Source organism: Rissa tridactyla, chromosome 2, assembly GCF_028500815.1.
Source record: "Rissa tridactyla isolate bRisTri1 chromosome 2, bRisTri1.patW.cur.20221130, whole genome shotgun sequence".
Taxonomy (NCBI): Eukaryota; Metazoa; Chordata; class Aves; order Charadriiformes; family Laridae; genus Rissa; species Rissa tridactyla.
This window is the reverse complement of record NC_071467.1, coordinates 75,640,657-75,665,714: the sequence shown is the minus strand read 5'-3', so window position 1 is coordinate 75,665,714 and position 25,058 is coordinate 75,640,657. Positions and strand designations below refer to the sequence as shown.

General features: G+C 42.4%; 1 protein-coding gene across 4 annotated transcripts in view; it reads right to left on the bottom strand.

Annotated features, from left to right (window-relative positions):
* The window catches only part of GRB10 (growth factor receptor bound protein 10), a 152,252-nt gene that overhangs the window by 112,650 nt on the left and 14,544 nt on the right, over positions 1 to 25,058 (bottom strand). Inside the window, exons 1-2 of one of the 4 annotated variants that reach the window (XM_054189894.1) lie at positions 10,310 to 17,578; positions 696 to 793 (exon numbers count right to left, since the gene is read on the bottom strand). In XM_054189894.1, coding sequence (XP_054045869.1) covers positions 696 to 746 — 51 coding nt within the window. In that variant the 5' untranslated portion in view covers positions 747 to 793; positions 10,310 to 17,578. Of the gene's footprint in view, positions 1 to 695; positions 17,579 to 25,058 lie in introns of those variants that run through there. The other 3 variants (XM_054189895.1, XR_008464672.1, XM_054189893.1) reach the window with 3 other exon arrangements.

Genomic DNA, 25,058 nt, shown 5'->3' with positions numbered 1-25,058 from the left:
TACGTATCTGCAGGGCCCAAAATCATAAGTGAATCCTTCGGGCGGTAAGCACACTATGAAAACAAAGAGAAAAAAGGGCAAAAAACAGGTCATGCCCAAAATAACACATTTGCAGTTCCATAAAAAATACAAAGCATGCATTATGCCAACCACAACTGCCTGGAAAAAAAAAAAAAAAAAGAGAACTTCTAAGTTCATTTTTGCCTAGCACCTTTGAATTGAGCTGAGGTTTGTTTTTTTTTTTAATATATTCTTTGTAATATGCCATATTGGCTGCTTAGATACAGCATAATGACTCGACAAACATAGGATCTAACCCAGTGTAAAAATCTCTGCCTTTATTCCTACAAATATAGCATTCAGCACATTGATACTTTTTGGTGCAAGGCATTTCACTGGTATCATAGCTTGCCATTTATTTTGGAAACAAGTGCCTTCTCCCAAATATGAACTGGCTATTTTGAGGACAAGTATCAAATCTTAATCAGTATATATTAGTGACCCAGTTCTTTTTCAGCAGCAGGTCTTGAATACAGGATGGTAAAAGAGGCTCTGTTCCCAAACATTAGCAAAACCCAGAGAATTGCCAGACAGCCATTAGCAGTTTGATGAAAAGTTTGAATGCACCATCAATCAACTGGTACACTGCAATACGATGCTACAAGCTGACAGGAACATGCAATTTCATAACTTACTATCCGATAAGGAAGATGTAAAAAGGAGTCTGGGCAGCCAGCTAAAGCCATTTGTTCCTTCAAATTTTCTTCAAATCACATCTACTGCTTCACAGGACCTGCAGAGTACAAACAAACTGTCAGAAACCATACTGAAGACATTTCATCAACTTATTATTGAGAACAGTTGGAGGGGGAAGACTGAGAAGAGCAAGATGAGGTGACGAGGATTTGCATCAACTTGGAGTAGCAAATCTGCACATTTGCTGTCTGTAGCCTAGAAAACACGTTCAACTTGATATTTCATACAAAAGCCCAACATAACTATACTCAGGCTGGATGGCTCCCCCTTTATTTCCCTAGTCCAGGCAAAGCCTCTCTTCACACCTAGACCCTCACCTTTTGGAGACTGGCTCTCACCAACTGAGGCTTGTATCAGAAATGGTGTGTCCAGCAGGACTAGACAAACTAGAGAAGTGACCGTCACCCTGCACTAAGCACTGCTGAGGCCTCGCCTCAAATACTGTGTTAGTTTTGGGCCCCTCACTACAAGACAGACACGGAGGTGCTGGAGTGTGTCCAGAGACGGGCAACGAAGCTGGTGAAGGGTCTAGAGAACAAGTCTTAAGAGGAGCAGCTGAGGGAGCTGGGGTTGTTTAGCCTGGAGAAAAGGAGGCTGAGGGGAGACCTTATCGCTCTCTACAACTACCTGAAAGGAGATTGTAGCGAGGTGGGGATGGGTCTCTTCTCCCAACAAACAAGTGATAGGAAGAGAGGAAATGGCCTCAAGTTGCACCAGGGAAGGTTTAGACTGGATATTAGACAGAAGGGTTATCAAGCACTGGAACCGGCTGCCCAGGGAGGTGGTTGAGTCACCATCCCTGGAGGTATTTCAAAGACATGTAGATGTGGTGCTTAGGGACATGGTTTAGTGGCCGACTTGGCAGTGCTAGGTTTATGGTTGGACTTGATTATCTTAAAGGTCTTTTCCAACCAAAACGATTCCATGATTCTAAGAAAACACTGAAATCCAGGAGTTAATTCAGATGACAGCCACTTATCATAGAATCATTTAGGTTGGAAAAGGCCGGTAGATCATCAAGGTCATTATGCATCATTAGCCTTCAACAGCTAGTTACATAACTCTTTCTTCCCTTTACCCTTTCCGCTGCCTGCCTTTTCTCTCATGGCTTCATTCTCATGCAATGTATCAAACAGAGAGTCCCATGCAAATCCACATTCAAGTCTTGCATTTCCCCTTGTGAGTGATCATTAGCAGCAACTTTGCAAGGTCAACAGTGTTTCTTTTAAGCATAGCTTCCATGATCAGACTGAGCTTGAGAAGTCATCTACTGCAAACACATTTACAGATGCATGTGGCTAAAGAGCTAAAAATGCAAAAGAGATATGTCTAAAGAACTAAAAATGCAAGAGAGAAAGCAGTACTATGCCAATGTCAAGACAGTTATTTTAGCTGCTGCTTCATAACAAAAGGAAACAAAACTAAACAAACGGATATAAATATATAAAGCACTATTTGCTTGTCCCAGCATTTCTCCCAACCAGTGGCATTCAGCTGGAAACATCTCTGCAGCATAAGACAAGTGATGCCACCTCCGAGCAGATGAAAAAAGGGTGAGTGGGGGAGAGAACAGACTGCAAAGCAGAGCGAGAACTTTTACTCCTACCACAAGCAAGCTCCTGTCTTGTTCACTGTTAATTATCAATTATGTATTCAAAACAAAAGCCTGAGTTTTAAACAGGCTACCCACTGCTTTCTAGTAGACATGAACTGTCACCAAACCAAAGCTCCCAGCAAGATTTATGGGACAGTTAAGTCATGGACAAGGATAAAAGACATCTTGGGAAAACTGCTCCTGGAGGAGCTGCAGTGTATGGTCCACATAAACCATGCACTCATCGAGGAAGCTGTATTTTATCTAGTTCCAGGATTAGTTTTGGCTGAGATACGATAGCTGCCTCCTCTATCAGAAAGGCAGGCAAACTCTTGGGAGCTGCTGCTTCTTTCCAGAAAGGAGTTACTGGGCTTCTGCAGTTTTTCTGAGGTAGTAACTTTCTGGGGTCCATCCATATAGCCAATTACCTAGGGAGGAATCTGGTTTTGGCAACAGCAAGTTTGAAAATCTTGAAAACCCAATATGCATAAATCAAGTCGTTTATTCTAGATATTTTTCCATAGCATTTGCTTAAGGTTAAAACCAAAATCTTACAGGATTCACATGGGGGACGACAGGACAGGGAAAACAGACCCTCTCAAACATCTAACTTTGTAGGTATGATACCCAACTTGTGCTGTTGCTAGTCTTTACACATACAAACAGTGGCCTACAGCCATCTAACTCCCAATTCCACACCTACAAGTAGTTTGCAGTCAGTTTTTAAGAGGGATCTGAAGATTTAATTTTCAGGGCAAGATTTGCCTCATTCACCCAGTTTGTTCTGGGAGAATTAAGCACAGATTTATGGAAATCCCTTTTATCTGGGCTGATCTGGGGTGGGGGGAAGCAGCTTTTCACTTTGGGGAGCACAGTTTTCTATGAATAAATCTAAAATAAAATTAGGCAAGCCACTAGAGTAGATATTCCAAAGTTGGTACAATGCATCAAGAACAAGGAGAATCTTATTATTAGCCTGTAAACCCACAAATTAAAGAAAGTTTAGGTAAAGGGATAAGGGGAAAAAAAATCAGCCTTGCATTGCAACAGTTTTATGTTTATTATTGCTTAAGTATTTAGGGAACAGGAAAAGGCATGGCTGCTGTACATTTAACTGTAGGTTATTTAGGACTGAATATCAAAATACTGGCCTTTCTCTTAATGTTTCAGCAAAAAGCACCGATTCACTTATAGCAAGATAGATTAAATATGTTCCTAAACAATACCAGACCAATTTGTCTATTCTAGGGCGTGCTGCAGTTTATGCCACAGCGCCATTACACCAATGGAAGATCATCAATTACCTCGAACAATAGTTAGAGTCAAGACTGCATAATTTATCAAGACCCATTTGCTTCACAGCTACATTCTTGAGTATTCATTTGTTAACACCGCAGAAACAGAGGAAAGCAATAATCTCAAGATGATATCATTCCTAGTCAGTCATACATTAGCACTGATTTAAGATCGCATCTCTTTTGTCTGTCTAAAAGCACTTTATCAAAGTAGTCCTGCCCTAGGAATACAAAAAGCCTTTGCTCACCTTTAAGAGCTAAGGCCCTGTTGTACCACATCATCAAGTAATAAATTTTATAAGGACAGAACTCTATACCAATTCATGTGTTCAGCAGATAAAAATTACAATTTCAAAAGAAAAATAAATCAACTTTTTCGCTGCTATTGTCTTTAAACATGATTTTCAGCACGTCAGTTCTCTTCAGAGACCGTAACTGCATACAGACTTACACATTCTTTCCATGAAAGTTAAACAGCACAAATTGCAAACAGATATTTAAGTGCCAAATCACTGCCCTTTTCCTTAGATGGGGGAGGGACGCTCCAAAGGATTGTAAATAGAAAACAAGCTATGTAGTCAATCACTGTTACAAAACTCAGGATGTTCAGTGGCGAGAACAACTGTTGTGCAGCATCGAGCCAGCCTGCCTGTGCACATTCAAAACCAAGTGACTCCACTTGCTTCCACTGGCTTAAGAAGTCTTCCTTGGGCAGAGTTCCTGAAAGAGGGACAGTCATGACAAACCAAGTTTCAAAGGTCTTAAGATTCAGGTTTGGTTCTCTAGCCTAAAGAATAGTCTATTGTGAGGAGCAACTTTGACATCTCAGACTCTCAAAATTGTTAAACCGACTCACACCACCTAAACAAAGATTGATATTAATCCCGTATGGAAAACACTGCAGGTAAGCATCCTGATTACCGCTGCTCTGAATGAGTTGTTTCTAGTCATGATCAAGTTACCCACCTAACCAGTAGGTTAAGTTATCTATTAACAGCAAATTAAGCCTGTCATCAGGTAGGCTTTTGATTTATCATTTGCTCTCTGCATATTCCCAGCAGGAAACGGTATCTCACCCAGCACGCTGGAAGCACAGGCAGCCTACGCACCTACAGATACTGCGGTAGGAAGATGGCAGGGGTATGGTCACTCTGCCAATTCAGGAAGTTTTCCAGGTTCTACATGTGCCATCTGTCAAAGTCTTAAAATTCAAGAGAAAAATAATTTTTAAAACGCAATCACTTGCAGATTAGTTAGGAACAGGAGGAAGGAAAAAAAAAAAAAAAAAGGAGAAAATATTGTAACCTGGCAGAGTTGCAAGACAAGCTCCAGAGCTCTTGAAAACTGGAGTTAAGGTCTTTCATGAAAGGTAACATAACATATTTGTTAAATGCTGTTCCCTTTCAAGTCCTGGGTACTTAATTTTCTTCTGTAATGTTCTGTTTTCTGTAATTGAACTACTATGTAAGAAGGAAGGGAAAAAAGCTTCGCTATAGTCTTCAATTTTGACCTACCTGAAGAACTTTTTCCAAGACCTCAGGTTTAACATACAGGTTAAAAATCTTTTCCTCTCTTTTACATATCTTTTGCTCTCTCAGACATTCAGTGTCATCACTTTTCTCGCCACACTATGGCATGAGGCTTAGCAGACCAAAACTGGATTTTTATAAGAAATTAGAATAAAGTCATAGAACAGCTGAGTTCATACAATATTCTCCCCTAAGTCACCTTCAGGACTGTCTGGATCAACTCTACTGAACTTATAATTTAACACCTTGAAGAGCCAGGGAAGAAAAGGCCCTGGTTGGTCCATACAAAGAGCGATCTGCAAGAGCTCTTCAGATGGTTTCAAGATAAGGTAGTTAAATGGATGCATCTAGCAATCCTCTACACCAGCACAGGCCACGAGGACATATACGCTTACACTTTCTTACTCGTCTACTCCGATTGCCATAGTTACAGTGGAAATAAGATTTGGATATGAGCAGCATGAGGCATGCCAGTGAGAGTTCTGTATTTGAAAGACCTGACAGCTAACAGTGTCCCCAGCTGCATTTAAAACGTGGGACCCAGATGTGTTTTTCCACACAGGGACAAGACCCACACAAGTTCTCACAAGAAGGAAGCCTGACCACATGGGCTGGAAAGAAAGTGCTGCCAGATCCCATAGCTGGCCTGAGCAAGGAGACAAGATCCTAAAGCACCCTTGGCAGCACACGCGTTTGCCACCAGATTCCATCATAGCTTTAGCAATCAGTACATATGAGGATTTCTAAGGCAGTCTCCCCTCTTTTGGTGATGGTTTCAGGTAGAGATTGGGTCTGTTTACAAGACTGAGGATGCCCTCCACTCCCAAGGCAATCATTTGGTCAGCAGGACTCAAAGGTTCACCAGTGCAGGCTGGCAAACAAGTACAACCAAAACACTCTGACTTCAAACTACTACGGGCAGCTTCCTGCACAAGGAACAACACACAGGACTGGATTCAACCTTTTATTTTCCACTTCTCCATTTTGCTCCACTTTGCTCACTCCAAATACTTCTTCTCAAACGCTTGCTTCTCCCAAAGTCTCCAGTGTTCTTACACTGAAAACCAATACTTGGGCAACTCCCTTTCAAACAAGTTATTTTGCCTGATGCTCCCAAACGCCTCCCCAAACACTCCAACCGCAAAGGATCCAATGACATTATCATTGACATCCTGATGGCCTACTGAGATTAGTGTCAGATAATAATTAAGAATACTTCCAGATTTCCCAATTTCTTTCCACTGCCCTTTCATGAATTGGCACGTGCACACACATTTTGTTACACATACGTACCCCAAAGGCATTTGAAAGTCTACGATATAGAGCAACTGCCGAACTAGGGTAGTACTTTGAACATACCTTTGAAAACAAAGCATTGTTCTGGTTAAAATTTCAAGTGAGTGTTGCGCACTAAAATGAAAAAGCACTGTTCAAAATATAAATCATCAATCAAAAGAACTTCGGTTACGTCCAAACACTCCCACGATTCCATACTAAAAAATCTGGTCTTATAAAAAAAGGGAATATAATTCTCTTTGCCATTCTTAATTGCAAAGCTGTTAGTCTAAATATTACACCTTGTAAAGGAAGCCATTTGCCATTGTAATTTTGCCAGAAAGTGAAGAATCTTGGCAACAGCAACTCAGGCTTTTGAAAGCCAAAACAGATACATACTTCAGAAGCAGCACAGAAGAACTGATGCCATCCCACTTTAAGTCTTGCCAAACAAAATTAAATAAAATATATGCAGTTCAGCATTTTTTGGTTTCCTGCAGCTGCCTAAATTTCTGAAAAGGCTCCTCAAGACTCATACCCTGTGAGTTCACGTTCACCTCCTGACAGGGCAGCTTCACTGGCAATCATAAAGGATAAAAAGTCCTCAGAGAAAAATAGTTATTTTGCACTTTGCTCATTTAAGAAAGGATTTTTCCCCCTGTCCCTGAAGGAAGTATTCCAGTTTAAAAAACAAACCTATAATGAAGTTTGGAAATATTTATGAAACTCTGCAGTTTCACTATCTCCCTTGATCACTCAAAATCCTCTTCTGCCTCTTAATAGCTTTGATGCAGGAACTTTGACAACTAAACAGACTGTACCCAAGTCTAAACGAAATGTTAATTAGACAGAAACTGAAATAAAGAACTCTGTAGCATACAGTACACAATCCCATCAGTAAGCCATATGCAGAAGTAGGGCAGGTCCGTAGATGCACGACTGGGACAAGAGATGCAGAGTGAGGTAGCCCAAGGACAACTTCAGCTGAAAATGCCGTGACTGATGGTCTCTGATGTTGTACATACAGTTCCTCACTACATTCTTCACTTCCAGAGAACCGAAAAATACTGCCGCTATCCTCTGTGTTGCCATTTTCTTTGCTTTCCTCGTCCCCCGACTCCTCCCCTCCCCCAAATCTAGTCACATTTCTCATAATGCAAAATCCAAAATTTTGTAATTTTGGGAAGCAGACTAAATGATTATTTCCTTCTGTTATTTTAGGCTTTTACTATCCAACCTGAAGACTTCGAATGAAGTTATACAACAGTTAAGATGATTTAATAGCTTGTTACTGCCAAGAACAGGACAGACATCCCACTCTCTTCATCAGCCCTTGCTCTGCTTTCTTCCTCCACTTCCTCCCAGCAAGTTCACGTCACTCCCTCCTTCTCCTCCTTTTGTGCCATGTATGGTCCTTAATGAGTTCAGCTTACAAAAAAAAAAAAAGAAGGTAATTTTCTGTTGTGTTAATTAACTCATTTGTTTTGCTGGGTTAGTTTTCTGCTAAGGAGGCAAGTGCAGTGGACTGAGATCTGACAAACAGCTCAGCTGGCACAATGTGAATGGCAGGAGAGCATGAGCAAGATGGGAAGGGAACAGGATCACCCCTTTCCAGTGGCAGCAAACTATTACGTTGGCCGAGGCAACCTGTGAACTTTCATTTTCTTTGTTTACTGCCATTAGGAGCTGGCAAACCTTTCCTACTGCATGTCCATGAGAATTACTGCTTTCCAGGCATCTCACAGAAGATCAGCATTTGGGTAAGTCTCTAAACAAAATATAATGCTGCATTTTCTAGAAGGCATTTACTTTCCCCTTGTGGTACCGACTCAACTAAAGCCTGCTTTCGTTGCATACTTGAGCAAAGCATAGCTTTTTGCGCCCAATGGACTAATAAGCCGCTATGCTTTCAACCCCCCACTGGTGTGAACGGGTCTTTCCCCCTGCCCAGGGCTGGGATTTGAAAGCCAGTGGCTCTAGACCCCCAACCCAGAGACTAAACTACACACAAGGCATTTTTCTACCTAACTCCTATACAAATAGAGCAAGTTCATCAGCCTCTGTACAATGCATTTTTGTTGAAGAAAGTCAGGTTGTTACAGCTCCTGGTTGAAACCACAGCTTAATCTACATGCCTACCACTAAGTATTACACTGGAAAGATTTACCTGACTGCCTCAGCTTCCCTTTACTAAGGTGACAAGATGGTAGGATGCTCCCCACAGCTGTAGCCTTTACAGCCTCAAAACAAAACAAAGAACAGAAGTTAGGAAAGCAAATAGTTGACGCACATATAAGCGGGTGCGATGGAGGGACTCTCAAATCATAGACTAGCAACCTACAGAACCTATACCCTGTTCCCAGCTTCTGTTCCCTCATCCCTCTGCAATACTCCCTCATTTTACAGGAGAATCTTCCAGAGTATGCAGAAGCCCTTCCTTCCCTTCTGACTGATGCAAAAAGATATATATAAAAAAATAATAATTAAAAAAAAGAAACAAAGAACAAAAGGCAGTCTTTTATCATGTGACCCACCAATCAGTTTTTCGAGCATTTTAAGTCTGCTTCATCCAAATGATGCATTCATCAATCATTACAGTTATTCACAGCCTATTCTTTGCTTGGATGCTTTTTACAAGGAAGTTTCCTTCTCTGTAAGATTTGTGCAGGGGGCTCAGTAAAGCTTCTCACCAAACCTGCTAAGTTTTTTTTTTCTTTTGTAACAAAGATGACTGACCTCAAAACTAAAACCCACGTTCATGCACAGAAAGCTATAGGCAGATATCAGTCGATACCATCCACATTCCTCCCTAGGTCTCTCCTGACCTCCGAAGTTTTCAGGTGGGTGAAAATACTTTTCCTGTATTTAAAAAAAAAACAAAACCAAAAAAACTAAAAAAAACCAAGCATCATTGTGGAGCAAGAAAGTTAGACAGGTTTTTCACTTTCATGATTTACAGGGCTTAATACCAATAGTTAACACAGTGACTGTGTGTGTGTCACTTGCTGCTCTCTTAGTACAAGATTTTTTGAAGAGTTATTAACCAGGATTATCAAAAGCTTTTATTTAGACAGCAAGGTTCATGTTTTTAAAGCAAGCCAATTGACAGAGGCTTTTACAGTTATCTATAATTTATGTTAGTGAATAAGCACTCGTTTATTTACATTGTCTAATACCATATAAATGGTTGAAGCTGGAGGGCAAGTTAAGATATTTCAATTCAAACAGTGTGCTACTCACTACGATGAGATACCGTAAGAGGTACACTTAAGTGCACAAGTTATTCTCAATATACCTCTTGTTCGCATGGTTAGAACACTCAAAAGAAAGCTTTTCTGCTTAGCCTCTGAAAAAATTGCATGCTGTGAGCAAAGACGCATTCCCCAATATCAACAGTACGTTAATTCACCCTCCAAAGAATTTTGCGGTGACATACTCCCAAATACCGTTTATTCTAAAGAATTCAACAGTTCAAACAATTAAGATAAAGACAGCACAAATCAGCTGAAAAGCAGCAAAGGAGTAAGTAAGTAAAAGCAGTACATAATACAAATAAACAAGCAAACCCGTTTTACCTCCTACCCTGCTGTGCATGAGAGTTACCATAGCATAGCTGGTAAGCGATAACTCATTAAAGCCATGAATAACTCAACCGTGTAAGCGAGCCCTGGACTACATCAACCCCAAGCAAGCAGACTATGGCCAACTCCACTTCTAGCTGCACAGAACGCAAGGGGGCAACGCCAGCAGATACTGTGCTGCTCTCAAGACAAAAATCTCGTCTTGTTCAAGAGGGATATAGTAAAGAAGTGCAAGAAATGCAAAGGATAACCCAAAGAAAACTAAAGAGATACACCTACACTCTTGATTGACTGGAACATAAAAATTGTGCCAATTCAGCTTGGAGTACGCAATCTGGAGACTGCACTCATTCACTCCTATGCAATGAAGCACCAGCAGCACCAGAGTATACTCAACTGCAAAAAAGCTACTGATGTCACAAGATACCTCATGTGTATTTTAACACACAAATCACAACAATCTCTTCTTAAAGCAAAGAGACCATTTTGTAATCTCAGATGTATTTGCTGGTATTATGCAACACGCAAGCTCCAAATCCACGGGTGGCTTACAGCTAGCAGCAGGCATTCAGTGCTGCAGCAGTGCCTAACTGACTTTCAGGACGTAACGAAAACGTGACTGGTGCTCTGTTCTTGCACACAGGCTGGGAATTTCTTGTAAAAAAGAAAAAAAAAAAGGGGAGGGGGGATAGGAAATGCAAAAGTCTTTCTTACCCCCTTACGCTTTTCAGCCCTTGAAAAACAGTTTCAAGCTGACATCTCATAAGCAAGTATGTTGACCTACTTGCAAATATACCCCCCTGGGACAAACAGGGCATAGCTTTTCCAACTAAGCGTCAACAAAACAGAAAATAAACTTAGAGAATAGGTTAATATTTTGTAGAAGGGTTAATGTGTTAATGTTCAACAGAAAGCTGAAGTCCGGCCAACTGATCACATGTCCCATGTGCATTAGCGTACATTTATTTATTGCTATTAACTTGCACCTGCAGAGAGAGGAAGAAAGAGAATACTCCTTTCCTTTGATCCTGAAGGTCACAAGGTGACCAAAATCCCAGCTTAATGAAGACTCTGGTGAGGTTGCAAGTGTCACAGCTTCCATCAATCCTTTCAAAACGCAGTGTTGGAAAGCGCAGGAAAGAGAACTGAAGCAATACCACCCAGGCTTCATAGACTATGTCAGCTTAATTAGAATGGTATTTTGGCAGCACCCAAAGATTACATATCGAAGGCTGGGTAGCAGGCCAAATACTTGACTTGACTAGAATATTCTGCCAAGCCACCTACATTAAGATCTACTTCCCTGTTCTTCAGGGTGCCATAAAGGAAATCTGTTGTTTCAGGCCTTATAAGACCATTTAACAGAGGCATGAAACAGTGAACGTCACTAGCACTGAAGGTTAACTAGATATGCGTTAAATGAGAAAAATCCCTAGTTAACCTTCAGACCACAGAGCTGTTGAAGGGGAAACATTTGTTCTCCAAGGGTGTAGGCTCCAGATGTAACCAAAGCGCCTTCCACAATTTCTCACCCTACTTACTGATGTATTTTAACCCCGGAAACACCTGTACTCCAAGCCTGGAACCTCCCCCACAGGTCCCATCTGCATTCTCCCACCCCCAAGGTTGTCCAACTGGTACTGTCAGCAGTAGAAGGGAGGGAGAAGACAGCACGTAAGTGCCCTCATCCGCAACATCATGTTATAGGCCAGCGGTACATTGCCCATAGAAAGAAATCAACATCCTGGCTACATCCAGAGCTGACCACAATTCTATTACAAGATATGAAGAAAGTCACACACCCCATGCAGTACGTGTAGAGGGCACAGGGGAAATGTACACCCCTGCACTGTCACATCGGTCAGAGAACAGAAACAAGCACTTCTTGCATGCAGTTCATCTCATTCCAAAGCAGCTAACCAGAAGAGGTCAGAGGAAGCCAGGGTTTGGACTAGGTGATCTCAAGAGGCCCCTTCCAACCTACAGTTCAGTGAAGCAGATCACTGCGGTACCTGGTTCTCTCCAGGAAGAGACTACTAAGGGAATTTAGAAGACGGGGCTCAGATGTGGACACCCACAATCTAGACACTCAAAACCAGCCAGAGGAATCCCTCCCCAGGGTACAGCACTGTAACCCTCAGCATCCCTGAACAAGACTGACAGTCGTGCCAGACCAGTTCCACAGCATCCCAGCTCTTAGTCTCTGTACTGCAGAAGTCGACCCTGACAAAGCTTCAGCTTCTCCCAGCAACATTTAGGGTTTAATTTCACTCTGTGTGTATATACACACTATTACACACACGCACTTACGTGTATGTGAAATCAATCAGTAGATTAAGAGGTTCTTTAGAAGAAGTACAGAATGCAAAAGGTAACTCCTGCAGCCGACATGGCAGAATTCAGTGTTGTGAAAGCTTCACCTTACAAAAAATAAAAAAAAAAAAATAAAAAAGAAATCTAGCTCAGTCCTCTTTCCTGAATTTCCTTTGCTGTTTAAGGCAGAGATTCTGTTCATGTTTTGCTCTTCAAAAACTTATTCCCCCTCCCAAAATACACTGCAGTGTGACAAAACAAAAGATTTATCAAAAAAGCAGCAGATAAGCTCCCTTGAAAAAGCCTCTCTGAATATCAGAAATTTGAAATTTCCAATTGCTACTCTTAATTGATGAAATAACCATTCAAAACAGTTTCTTTTTTGTTCCTTTGTATTTCAATCTATAAAAGCATTCACTCATCATTAATACAATCAATTTGACAGATACATCAGAAAAGTCTTGATTTTCATTTTTGCCTTGCTAATTAGCAGTACTACTTTATTAAAACTCAGTTCTGCATGAAGATACAGCTTCATGCAACTGCCTATTTTAGACAAATACTTACCACAGGCTTTCACGCTACTTTCTGTCATAGAAAGAGGGCGAATATTTCCTTCACCTAAGGCTCTCAAGCTTACAGGTCTCTGAAAGATCCTTAGCTTGTAATAACCACAAACACACACACTTCAAATGTGCAGCAGTACCACAGAACTTGCCGCCAATGTCTGACACTCACTCCTCTTTATGCCATTGTTGATCTTACATAAATTATACTATGGCCTGCAAGCCATCGCGTTTGGTTTTTGCAACCTCTTTGCCTACGTGTCTTTTCTAGTCCAGTAACTCATACAAGTCAATAACCTAAAATAAGCAACAGAATTTTCATGAAAGCTGTCTCATTTAACTAAATGAGGAACCTCTTCATCATACAATACAGAAAAGCTTCCCTCCAGAACACAAGACAGAAGCAGAAGTTCATTGCAGCTGGATGCCTCTCAAGAACCAGGTTTGAGAAGGCTACTTCACAGGCAAGAAGTGCTCTTCCTCCATGGTGGGGGAAAGATAGCTGTGGTTCCCAGAGATGTTTCCAGTTGTAAACCTTCCCAGTGTTGTCTCCTAAACTACAGGCATACCCTCATCCTCTGCTCCTGCTGAAGCGCTACAGCACGTTGCCCAATACAAGCACTCTGCTCAGTCTCAGCGGGACTACTCAGAACAGTGAGGCAACCGGCAGGAATAACATGGATATAATTTTTCCCATGACTGCAAGTAGCACCTCTGGCCAGAAAAGATCTTGCAGCTACAGCAAAGAAATGCAGAGTAGTAGAAAACCACTACCAATAGTTGAGGCAGGAGAAATACTGAGCAAACCAAGGAACACCATGGTCTGAGGGATAGAAAGGCACGGTTGTTTTCTTCCACACTTTGATGATAGATCCCCAACCGATCTCTGTCTAGCAGGTTAAGCCTTTTAAGGTTTAATGCTGTGTGAGATACATTTTTAAACACACAAAAAAGAGCCCTAGAAAGATAATCGCTCCACTTTCGCATCAAGTCAGAACACACACCATTCCCTCCGTAGAGGCCATGTGTGCCAAGAAGGACTAGGCTCGAGCTTCCAGCACTTGAGCAGCACTGTAGTTTTCATTCTCTGGAAGGAAGGTACAACACATCTGCACAGCGAATGATCGGCAAAGTTAAGAAATTGCCCTGTATGGTCAGACAAATTGAAGTAAGTATGCGATTCCTACTTACTGGAAAACCTCTCCCTGGTACTCAGAGACAGGATGTGTGGGAACGGTTCAAAGCTCTGTTAGTGGAGGTTCAGACTAGATATTAGGGAACGTTTCTTTACCAAGAGGTGATCAAATGCTGGAACAGGCTTCCAAGAGAGGTGGTCAATGCCCCAAGCCTGACAGTGTTTAAGAGGCGTTTGGACAATGCCCTTAATAACATGCTTTAGCCTTTGGTCAGTCCTGATCATTGTAGGTTCCTTACAACTGAAATAGTCTATTTCACTCATAGGAGGATATTCCTTTATACCAAAATAGCTTCATCTGAATGGATGCTCCAAAAGTGAAGTTCAGGGCATCCTCTTAGATTTGTAAGTTTTTCCTGATGTATTAGCAAAAGGTCCACATGCATTATAAATCCATTATTTCCCATGCTGCCTCAATGCCTACTTGTAGTAATGTCCATCTCAGAACACACTCAAGTGCTCTCTTCCCATCAAATTTAAGGAGCATATGGAAAAAACAGCAACCAGTTGAGACACGGCAAATTACCCCTTAACAACCCTATTCTGTCTCAAAGCAAGAGTAAAACCAGTTAGAGTCAACTGCAGTTTAGGCAAACCAGTTTTGTTTGACATTGGAACGGACTGGGAAGTTCAGGGGTCAACTCCCATGCCGGAGGCGAGGGGCCGACTACATCCCACAGTCACCTCAGGAGTCACCTGACCACCACTGCCGTAGTAAAGTTCTCAGTGCCCCAAATTTTATACAGGATTCCCACTTCTCATCCTGCAACCTCAGTTTCAGCATGTAGCTCTTGGCCAAACCACCTCTTGCACCGACCGCTGGTCATTCGCATTGGTCGGTGAGGGACTGGTTAACGGTATGAATTACACAAGCCCGCAATTACAAAACAGATATGAGCAAGTACTCTGTTGGCAATTAAGAGCTCCAGCTTTATTTCATTTATTCTAGTATAGGAGCAGATGTTGCAGTTATTCGAAGGTTTTCACAACCTTAATTGTTGACCTTAATTGTTGTTAATCTTTCCCATGAAGTGGAGACAGACAGACGCCACCCATATTTTGTGAAGAAGATAGTGTCCTGCAGGGTATGAGTAATAAAAGACAGTATTGTCTGCCTTCTCCCTCCTGTGCGAAATACAAGGGTATTGGGATTGGCCGGCGGCATGGAAGAAAAAGAAAGAACGAATGACTTGACTATTTTATTTATTTTTTTGGAGGATACATCTGCTACAGGATTGCACCATGACACGGAGATTTCTTTCTCCTCCCCGGGAGCGGGTGAAGCTTCGAAGTGCCAGCTAAGGAAGCGCCGTATTTAGACTTCACGACGCCTGAAACAGCTGATACACAAAGCACCCTGTCCACCTCATTGAGCATCACTCAAGCTGTAGTATTAAGAAGCCAAGTGTTGAGTTTCACAGGGCAATATTAGGTTTCATAAACAAGTTCCCAGACTAGACAAGAAAGCAGCATTTTATGATGTGCTAGGAACATTGCAAAAGATACGCAAGACCTTCGTAGGTCTTTTCCTTTGCTAGTGGGAGGCTTGCCTGAGAGTTCTTGCTCAGGCATGGAAATTTTATGTTCATCTTTTTGCTGCAGAACTTGGGAGTTTTCTAACCAAGGATTACATTCCTCTGACTTTGTTCTGCCAAGTGTACTGGAAGATGTTAACTTGGTGTCCCAGTAACTTGAGAACAGGCAACGCAGAGGAGGGACACTGAAGTTCAGAAATGAAACACAGGATGTACTGATGCTGCCACAGGCACTCCCTATAGCCTAAAGCAAAAGCCCCAGAAGTCAGGATAGCAAAGATCAGTTTCATGTTTACAGTTACCATCAAACAAATACTGAGAGTGAACCTGGACTGAAGGCCAAACCCAAAGACCAGACTGGAAAGGCTTCTGCTCTCAGCTCTAATGCAAAACACAGTAAATCAAAGTCTCTTCTCCCTCTTATCCCAAAACTCACCTTAGCTGCAAACACCTTCAAGGTTTCTTGACATGAAGAAAACATAAGGACCATTTTTCTTTTAGTTCCTTAAGAGATGTTACGTTTGTTCATTTAAAAAAAAAAGTCAATGTCAGCCTCCAAAAGTTCACGGGGCACCATATTTTTATATAGATACATATACACACACACACACACACCCCAACTGCTGAAGAGCAGCATAGAAAGACTGTAATAACTTGCTAGAGTGGAAGGAATTTAGCCAAGATTTCTGCATCAAACTGACAAGCTGTTAATTGCCATGTATACCCTGTCACACCTGAACTGATTTGGACATAGCATGAAAGATGGTAAGTCAGATCAGTTTTCAGAAGCGAGGGCAAGGTAAATTCAGGGAACTGAAATAAAAAAAAATAAATCAGGAAGTGACTTCTTTACCGGAAGAACTAGTTAAAACACAGACATGGATAATAAGATGGCATGAGTAAGAGTCTGTACAGCTTTTGCAGAAGTTATGACTCAAACGCACCCAAGGGTTATGATACTGTATGGACAAAGACACGTTTGGACATTAACCCTAACTAGGGACTCTTAAAAGGACCTGAGCTGCTGTAATTTGGAGGAGTGGTTCCCCCCTTAACAACCAGTTGAAGGATAGGAATTAAAGGTAGAAAAAACACAGAGTGTTTTTTCCCATTCAAGGAGTCTCAAGAATGATTGAGTGGCCATTCTTTTCAGTATATCCATAAGCTCTCTGAAACGTGACAAACAGCGAGGTGACACAAAGTTTGCTAGCAGTATGATGTGTTCAGTCATCGGAGCTGGACCTTCATGCAAAGCACAGTGGAACGATCTCATGATCACGAGCAAATGGGCAACCAAAAGGGCAATACTGATTTAATTTCCACAAATTCAAGCCAACGTAAAGAAAAAAAAAAAACCTGCCTGTGCATACTGCGGAAGTAAGTGTCAGGAGTTGAAGTCTTGCTTGAAAGTATCATCTTAAGGAAGGGGAAAAAAAAAAGTAGACGATACCTCACAAGGAAATACAGTATTAAGAATTAAAGAACTGCCGCAAGCAAAGCAAAATCATGACAAATCATTAAACCCAGGGCACACCCACTTCTTGAAAACTGTGGGCTGTTATGACACTAAAAGGGTAAAATAGAATTAGAAAGAGAAGAGGAATTCCTAAAGCAGAAACTAACAGAGCTGGATTTTTCAGCGTGGAGAAGAGAGACAGCTGAGGGAAAAGGACAGGTACCTAGTCAGTTATGGAGGACACGCACCAAGTGCCCAGAGAATGACTAGGCCCTGACAAAAGAAAGGGGTTGGCAGGAGACCTGAAGTGGATAGGAAACATGAGTATCATTTCCATGGGGGGACTGGACCAGTGTGTTAAATGTGTGATCAGTGTGTTTAAATAACTTAGCCTGAGCACTGGAGAAAGCTCGTCAAGGCACAGCGCCTACAGCAATGGAGGCGCACACTGCAGAGAACTGCAGCACAGCTCGCCATGAAGCAGAAGGGCCTAAAAGCAGAGGGGAAACTCTTTGCAGACCTTCTACCTCAGCAACGCCTACAGACGGCTTAGAGACACACTAAACGGTTCTTGATTAACCCACGGTCTGATCTACTACAGCTATTATGCTCATCGAGTGGAACAGCCAAAACTACGCTCGCTCTTAGGCAGATTATCGCCCTTCTCCTCCAGAAGGGGCCCTGTACCAACACCATTTTCAAACGGAGAAACCGAGACAGTCAGAAAGGATTTTGGGGTCACCCAGCAGGCCCCAGGTCACAGGTACCGGCAGAAGGTGGGTTCTCAGCCATGAGCTCTGCATTCAACACATGGCTATTCCCAGCTGCTGGCCCCGGGTCCCTCTGCACCAGGTCACGTCCCCAACCAGAGACAGCAGGACAGAGGGCTACTTGCCCCTCTGCCAGGCTGATGAACATAGATCTTTCCCATGAATTAAGTTCGCAATTCAAATTAACGCCATTACTTTTTTAAAAAAAATTAATATTCCTGGCTATGAATTGTGGGTACCAGACACGGACCTAATGGGGGTGGTGAAGAGAGCGGGAGGGACAGCCACATCGCAGAGGTCCAGAAGCACAACCTCGGCACCACCGCGCCGCATCCTCCAGAAAACACTGCATCCATTTAACAGATTTGCACCTTTAACAATTTGGCACAGACCTAAAAACTACAGTTGCTAGGCATCCTCCATGTAACATTTACTTTGAACGGCAAGTCCCACAGGCTGCTGCAGAAGGTAGAGTACGTGTAGCTTGTGAGTTGACAAGCACATGCTTAAATGCTGGGTCTGTACAATACAAAACATGAACCACTTCGCCAGGCTGCCTCTCCCACTATTTCCATGGGAATTTACTACATCCAGGATGCGATACGTTTCGCCACAGAATACAAAAGGTGCTGTTTTCATAATGGGCATCTAGGTTGTCTCTTCCTTTGCCTTTCAGGCCAGGACAAGAGCAAATCGAAATCTAAGATATCAAAGAACATGGAGCTTCCTGCACAAATTTGACAAAGCCCTCCCGAAATAACAACATAAGCCTGGCACCATACTGAAAGCTGTTAAGAGACCATAGCTGAGCAAGGCCTTGAACGTCTCTTATCAGCTTCTTATTTTAAATAAAACGAAAAGCTACTTTCAAAATAGCATGAGAGTCACAACACCAAAAAGATTCTGGCTTTTTCATGTTCTTAAAATAGCATGCTAGAAAGAAGTCTACAAAAATAGAAGTTTTAGGTGCATTTAGCTTTCATCTCAAGCATCAGCACAAGCCTATCCAATGCAGCATTTGCACAAGGCTCTATACAGCACATCCCTCATCCATGACCCCGTCCTGATGAGCAGCAGAGAACTGGGAAAACACAGCCCATCACTTGAAAGCCCTCCAAGACCAGAGGATTCAGACAGTGGAGCACGCTCGTTCCTTCCCCACCACCCCACATGCCCTGCACACAGAGAAATTCAGATTCCCCTAACTCGTTTCATTGAAACCCAAGCGATCTAATAGAAGGCGGCAGCAAGCAGCATCACCAAAAATAAAACCATCAGAGAGAAACTACTGAAGTGAAAAGCAATGCTTTGTTTCAGATGCTTAAGCATGCAAGTTTATTTTCACCGTACTTATTGACATAGGAAATAAGCAGCAGCAGCACATTTCAGGAACTGTACTCCTGTCTCCTCCATCCCCAGTAGGCAAGCCAAGGGAAAAAGTGACCATCTTCAGACCAGCCCCCCTCTGTTCCTTGGTTGCCCAGATTCACCCTCGCTGCCCTTCCACAGTGCTGGGAGACGTTTGCTCACCAGGACAGGGAAGGCACCACGCAGCAGCTCCTGCCTCCCGCTCCCCGCCTTCTAGGAATTCCCCAAACCACCGCTGAAGGTTTAGACGCTGTAATGCTATTAAACACTGCAATATCGAAATCTGAACTAAAGCACACAAAGTCTGCCTTCAGAGGAGGATTTTTAATTTATTATTTTTTTTTAATGTCTTCTTAACCGCTGGAAAAGCGTCTAAGGAACACAGCGAGGAAGCAGCATCAAAACTGGCAAAACTGCAAGCAAAACAGGCGAGTTTGCTTGCACACTGCAGCCTGCCTGCTACTTCAGATTACTGACTGCAGAGTAAGAAGTTATTCTCTCCCTAATTGGGTCCCAGTCTAAAATAGTCCTGTTATTTTTAGTATAGTACTTAAGTATCTGAACTGTGCCCTGTACTGCCAAAGCTGGCATGCATCCCTGGCCATACCAGGAATTCCGATATTAAACAAGAACACACACGCCACATATCCAGGCCGACTTTTGTTCTTCTGCGTTGTCTTTAGTGGGTGACTTTAAAGACTTTAAACACTAACAGCCAGCCAAAAATGGCACAAGCTTATATGCTAATTCTGCATTTAAAGCCTCTCTACCAGCTACTGTGTGACAGGAGAATCAACCCAGCAAGGAAACAGCAGAGGGCTGCAATACCACCGTTTAGTTGAAGACGGAGACCCTGATTAAGAGCAAACTGACTGTTAAGGTACAGACAGAGGATGAGAACAGGATTCTCTCACCTCCGTTTTGCTTACTATGAGTTCGTACAAGTTCTGGGGCACTGGAGGAGAGGAGAAATCCAAAACGTATCCCATAACTCGTCCCTCTTCCATCCCCTTCCACACTGCACGTACGCTATGGATAAATTTAAACTAGTCAAGACACAAAAGGCCTGTGTTAAATATGTTTACACACACACACACAGAAGGAGGGTTATGTAAGCTCTGTCTAACAAACAATATGCTGCTTCTGCAGAAGAGATGAGAGATGATCAGAGCAAGACTTGTGCGCGTTTCCAACTCAGTCTTCCCACCTTCCATCAAAGGGGTGACAACCGTCCTGCAGCATGCTAATTCTGGAGCACAGAGAGCTGAAGACAATCTGAAATAGCCACAGGCTGCTCCAACAAAGTCCACCTGCCTCTGTGAGCTTACTGACGCTTACCTTGTGCTTTCAGGGTAAGCCCGTTTTTGTTAGACCAGGAAGAACAAGTTCCCGTGAGGAATTTACTCTGCCCTTTTACCAAGTACTTTGCAGAAAGGAAGTCAACTCTATGAAAGAACTTTCAAGGCAAGATCCTAACCTGAAAGACAACTGCCAGCCAACAAAAATTTGTTAGTCTCTATTACCACTAGACCATCTGTTCTTGAAACTGTACGTTCCTTTTCAGAAAGGTTCTTATTTTGTGAACAGTATTAGCATTGTTCACTGTCTCTGCTCTGTAAACATCCCCTTACCCAACATGCTTCTAGATCTGGTGGTGACACAGGATCAAGCCTAGCCATTTTGTGTTCATCACTACATTTCAGTACTTTCTATTCTAGTCTCAGACAGCAGCAGAACCACCATATATGAAACCTTACATGGTTTCTGAATTATGGATGAACTGATAAGGGCACCGACTAAATGATATTCTCAAACCCAAATCTGACAAAACCAGCTGAGGTGAAGATTCAACCTTTTGGCATTTGCCCATTAACCATTTCAATGGGTTGATTCCGGATGAAAGAACTTGCCTTTGCATTTGAAGAGAGCCTTCTGCCACTGATTGTTTGTTCTCTCTCATCTCCAGTTTTTAATTGGCTTCCAGTTAATCCTTGGACCCAAGATGTTTAAGTTTTGCTGTTGTCCATACATGACAAAAAGCAAGCAACAATTAGTTCTTCTCCCTCGCTAGCTAAAGAGGTCAAGCAAAGCCCATTCATCTGCACTTCACTAAAAGAGCAATAGCCTGAAAACAATAACTGCAATACCAAAATAAGTGAAGGTGAAGCAAGAGACGTCAAAAATATCAAGAACTCGTTCTATAATTCCACAGCAATAAAATAATGATTAAGGGAAAGGTCAGGCCACTCATCACTTTCTCAAGAAAGCTACAGGTAACAAAGCCAAAACCAAAAACCCTAACATTTGTGATGACAGGACCGACAGGGGGGAAGGAAAGCACAGATCAGACACTACTTGGATGATGAATCAATTTTCTCTCAGATTAGCTGGTTTTCATTAAATTCGGTTATGAATAGGTTGAACAGTTTGGGTTTTTCTTAAAGCTTCAAACCATTAGCAGTTATTTTTCAGAGTTCATAGAGGACCAACACAGTAACAGAGGCTGAAGAACGGCAAACAGTGATACCCCAAAGAAGTGGGAGGGGAAAGGAGTAGAAAGAAGAACCTGAAGAACGATAGTTGTTGCTTATTTGCAGGTGGATTGCTGTTAAACCTATCTGCTAGCACCAAGAAGAAATTAAGAGATTAAACTCAACAAGAACTGATTGTCCATGGATAAGCCAGGTCAAACCAACTCAACTTCCTAATGTGGCAGAATAATATATTTTAGGAACAAAGAAGCAGCAGACACTGTATCTTGACATTAGCAAAACCACATCAAAAGATTCAAGCTACATTCTTATGAAAAGTTAAGAAAACTCTGCCATACAGTTATCGATGCAAACAGCTGTCTTATGGCAAATTTGAAAGGCACTGGATAACTGCACTGACCTACCATTTGCTCAGAGTCAAAACGGAAAGACTCACAAAATAGTGTGACATACTGAATAACCTCTGCAGAGCTCCGCCCTGGTCCCACACCATTCCAATACTAATGATCTAGATAATGAAGGAGAAAGTGACACTCATTAAACTTGGGGAAGCTGCTAACTTAAAGCTGCCAACTTGCTGGAAGACTGAATTCCAAGCAAGTTTTAGAAACTGGAAAATTCTTTGTTGCGAAAGAGGCAAATGCCATATAGGACTGTACAGAGGAACATACGTGAGAATCGTGAACCAACAGTCCTGTTCTACTCATGGCTGATAAAGCCTCCAGCACGGTGCTGTATCCAGTCTTCAGCAAATTTTGGAAAAGATCAACTGGAAAGAATCCAAGCAAAAGCAATAGGAACCATCACAGAATTAGAAAAACACGACATCTGGGAGGAAAAAAGAAAAAACAGAATGAACTGGAGCTCAGCCAAAAGAAGAGAAAGTAAGGGTCATGATGGTATCTTTCAAATATATGAAAGCCTGCTGCAAAAGAAGAGGGAAGAGTCTGTTCTCCATGCCCACAACTTTCAGAAGAAGAAACAGAAAGGTTTAAAAAGCAACAAAGATGACTTAGGAAAAACAGTACTGGGTGGAGTGGCAAGGAGGGTGTGGTGTGAGGGCACTGGGGAAAGAGGAAAGAAAAACACCAAGTCAAACATCGCTAAAAGGAAAAAACCAATGAGTCAACAGACTGTCTGGGGAGTACGCGGAGTTTCCCCATCACTGTCACCAAACTGCTATCAAAAAGCACAACTGTACTCCAGCTTTTCATTGACTAGTTGACCTCTCTAAAGTCTCCTCTCCAGATCTAGAGCTGTGCTTAAAGAAAAAGTAAGCCTCACGTGGATCATGGATGCCTCGTCTCCGCTTTTTCTTATAAGGACATTACCCAAAATGAGAATACCAACGAGCTGCATGCCAACTTCAACCTTCAGAGCCAAAATGTCTTTAAAGAACAAAAAACCAAAACAGAACCCAATAAACAGCCCACTGCAAACCTTACATATTAAAGTATCTTTTTCAAAAAAGTCTAACCCTTGTATTTGCCTCTGTTGATACAAGGATCCAACTACATCCTAACGCTACAAACAAACCGGAACCTGACAACAGAGACACGCAGCCAACACCGTGCACAGAGCCACGCTGGGAATTTTGTTCTCAAGTCTCACTCTGGAAGACAAACAGCAGAAATACCACTTTGACTCTAATGTCTTGAATATTTTTATATGCTTAGCCACAATCTATGAGCCGCAGATCAAAATCCTAAGGTTTCACTGGCTGTCAGGTTTTTGAGGGGTACCAAAAGCGGAGGCATCTCTTCTTCCAGAAGAGCTTCCCCAGCACAATTAACTGAAGTGAGTACTGTAAGGTGCAACCTTGTCCTCCTGCAGCTTGGCATTAACACTTACTCAGTAGCAAGCGTCTCCAGAGGTTTGGGGAGAAAAACCCAAAACCTCAATCCCTTCAATTTTTTTTTAGCTCATGAATTGTGAGCATTGAGCTGTACTCACCAGCATATTCCAAACTGCGTCTGCGTTTCTTCTCACTATGTAAAGCCTCTGGGAGTATTTACAGGAAAGAAACTCTGATTAGAAATAACTGCAAGCATTTTCATCTTATTCAGCCAGTTTTCTCTCTCCAGTTCCCCTCCCCACACACCACAGTTTGGCCCCCACCATTTGCATCAATGCAAGTAGCTGGGGACGTGCATTTCACAAGTCTCCCAAATCCACCAGTCCTGGATACAAGACTTATTTTAGCCTTTAACCATGCAACTGGAAGACATTTAAGCATGCCACAGAGGCTCAAGGGTGGCTTTGGAATTGCATTTGCTTTATATCACACAGTGTCAAAAAGACAATCATTTGCCGTCTTTTCTTGAGTATCCCAGAGTAAGATGCTGATTCAGGGAGAAATATTTTAAGGCTAGTTTGTGCAGTTTTCCTTAAACCTGGGTAGATCTAACCTCGTCTTGTTTTAAGAAACAGGCATTATATGTAAATATCACAGCAACAGCAGTGACGAGTTACGATCAGGTTCCTATGCGTGGGAGGGGCCCTGCTGTGGATTTACTGGATTAGCACCAGTGCCCTTCCCTCACTATCAGGAGTGACTGTCCGCTCCCTGCTTTGCAGCTTTGCATCTTTATAACTGCAGATACTGGCATCCTGGAGTATGAGGCTGACAGTCCACAAAGGCAAATTACTAGTCACACCTAAAGAGCGACAGGGCTGGGGAAAAAAGAAAAAAAAAAAGGGGGGGGACCCTAAAAAGTAAAAATATACAAAATATACAATAAGTGTAGACATTTTAAGTCAAGATACTTGAGCCATTTCATGGAGTACAGACGTGCCACCGTTTGCATGCAGAGCAGAAGCATTTGTGCTGAGGCACCTCACTGTGTGGTCAACCCTGGAATCCCCGGCTGCCCGAACGGCCACCAGACCACAGGACATGGCAAATAAACATCTACTCAAAAGCAACATTTGTGGTTTAGACCAGGACTGAAGTCAGGCCAAGCGTTAGATGTGAATTAGCTACCTGTATCGCAAGCAGGATGTTTACCATGCATTGTGGTATAAATACTCGGTTATCTCCCCATTTTTTTCTTCTTCCTAACACTTCCTCCACATTTGAAGAGGCAATCATCATCTCGGAGAATTTAATTTCCATGAGCTGGGATGTGGAAGCAAACTCAGAGCAATACACCCATCACACAGGCAAAACAGAGCACCCAGGAACAGCAGGTTTCTCCCATACAGACACCCGACAGCAGCTCCAACAAAGTGTCAGTGTTACTCCGAAAAGATCATCATATCAGTAATCACCTTCAGAGCCATGATCTAACTGTGCTGTGATCTCTCCCACCCATCACATCATCTTCACCCCAG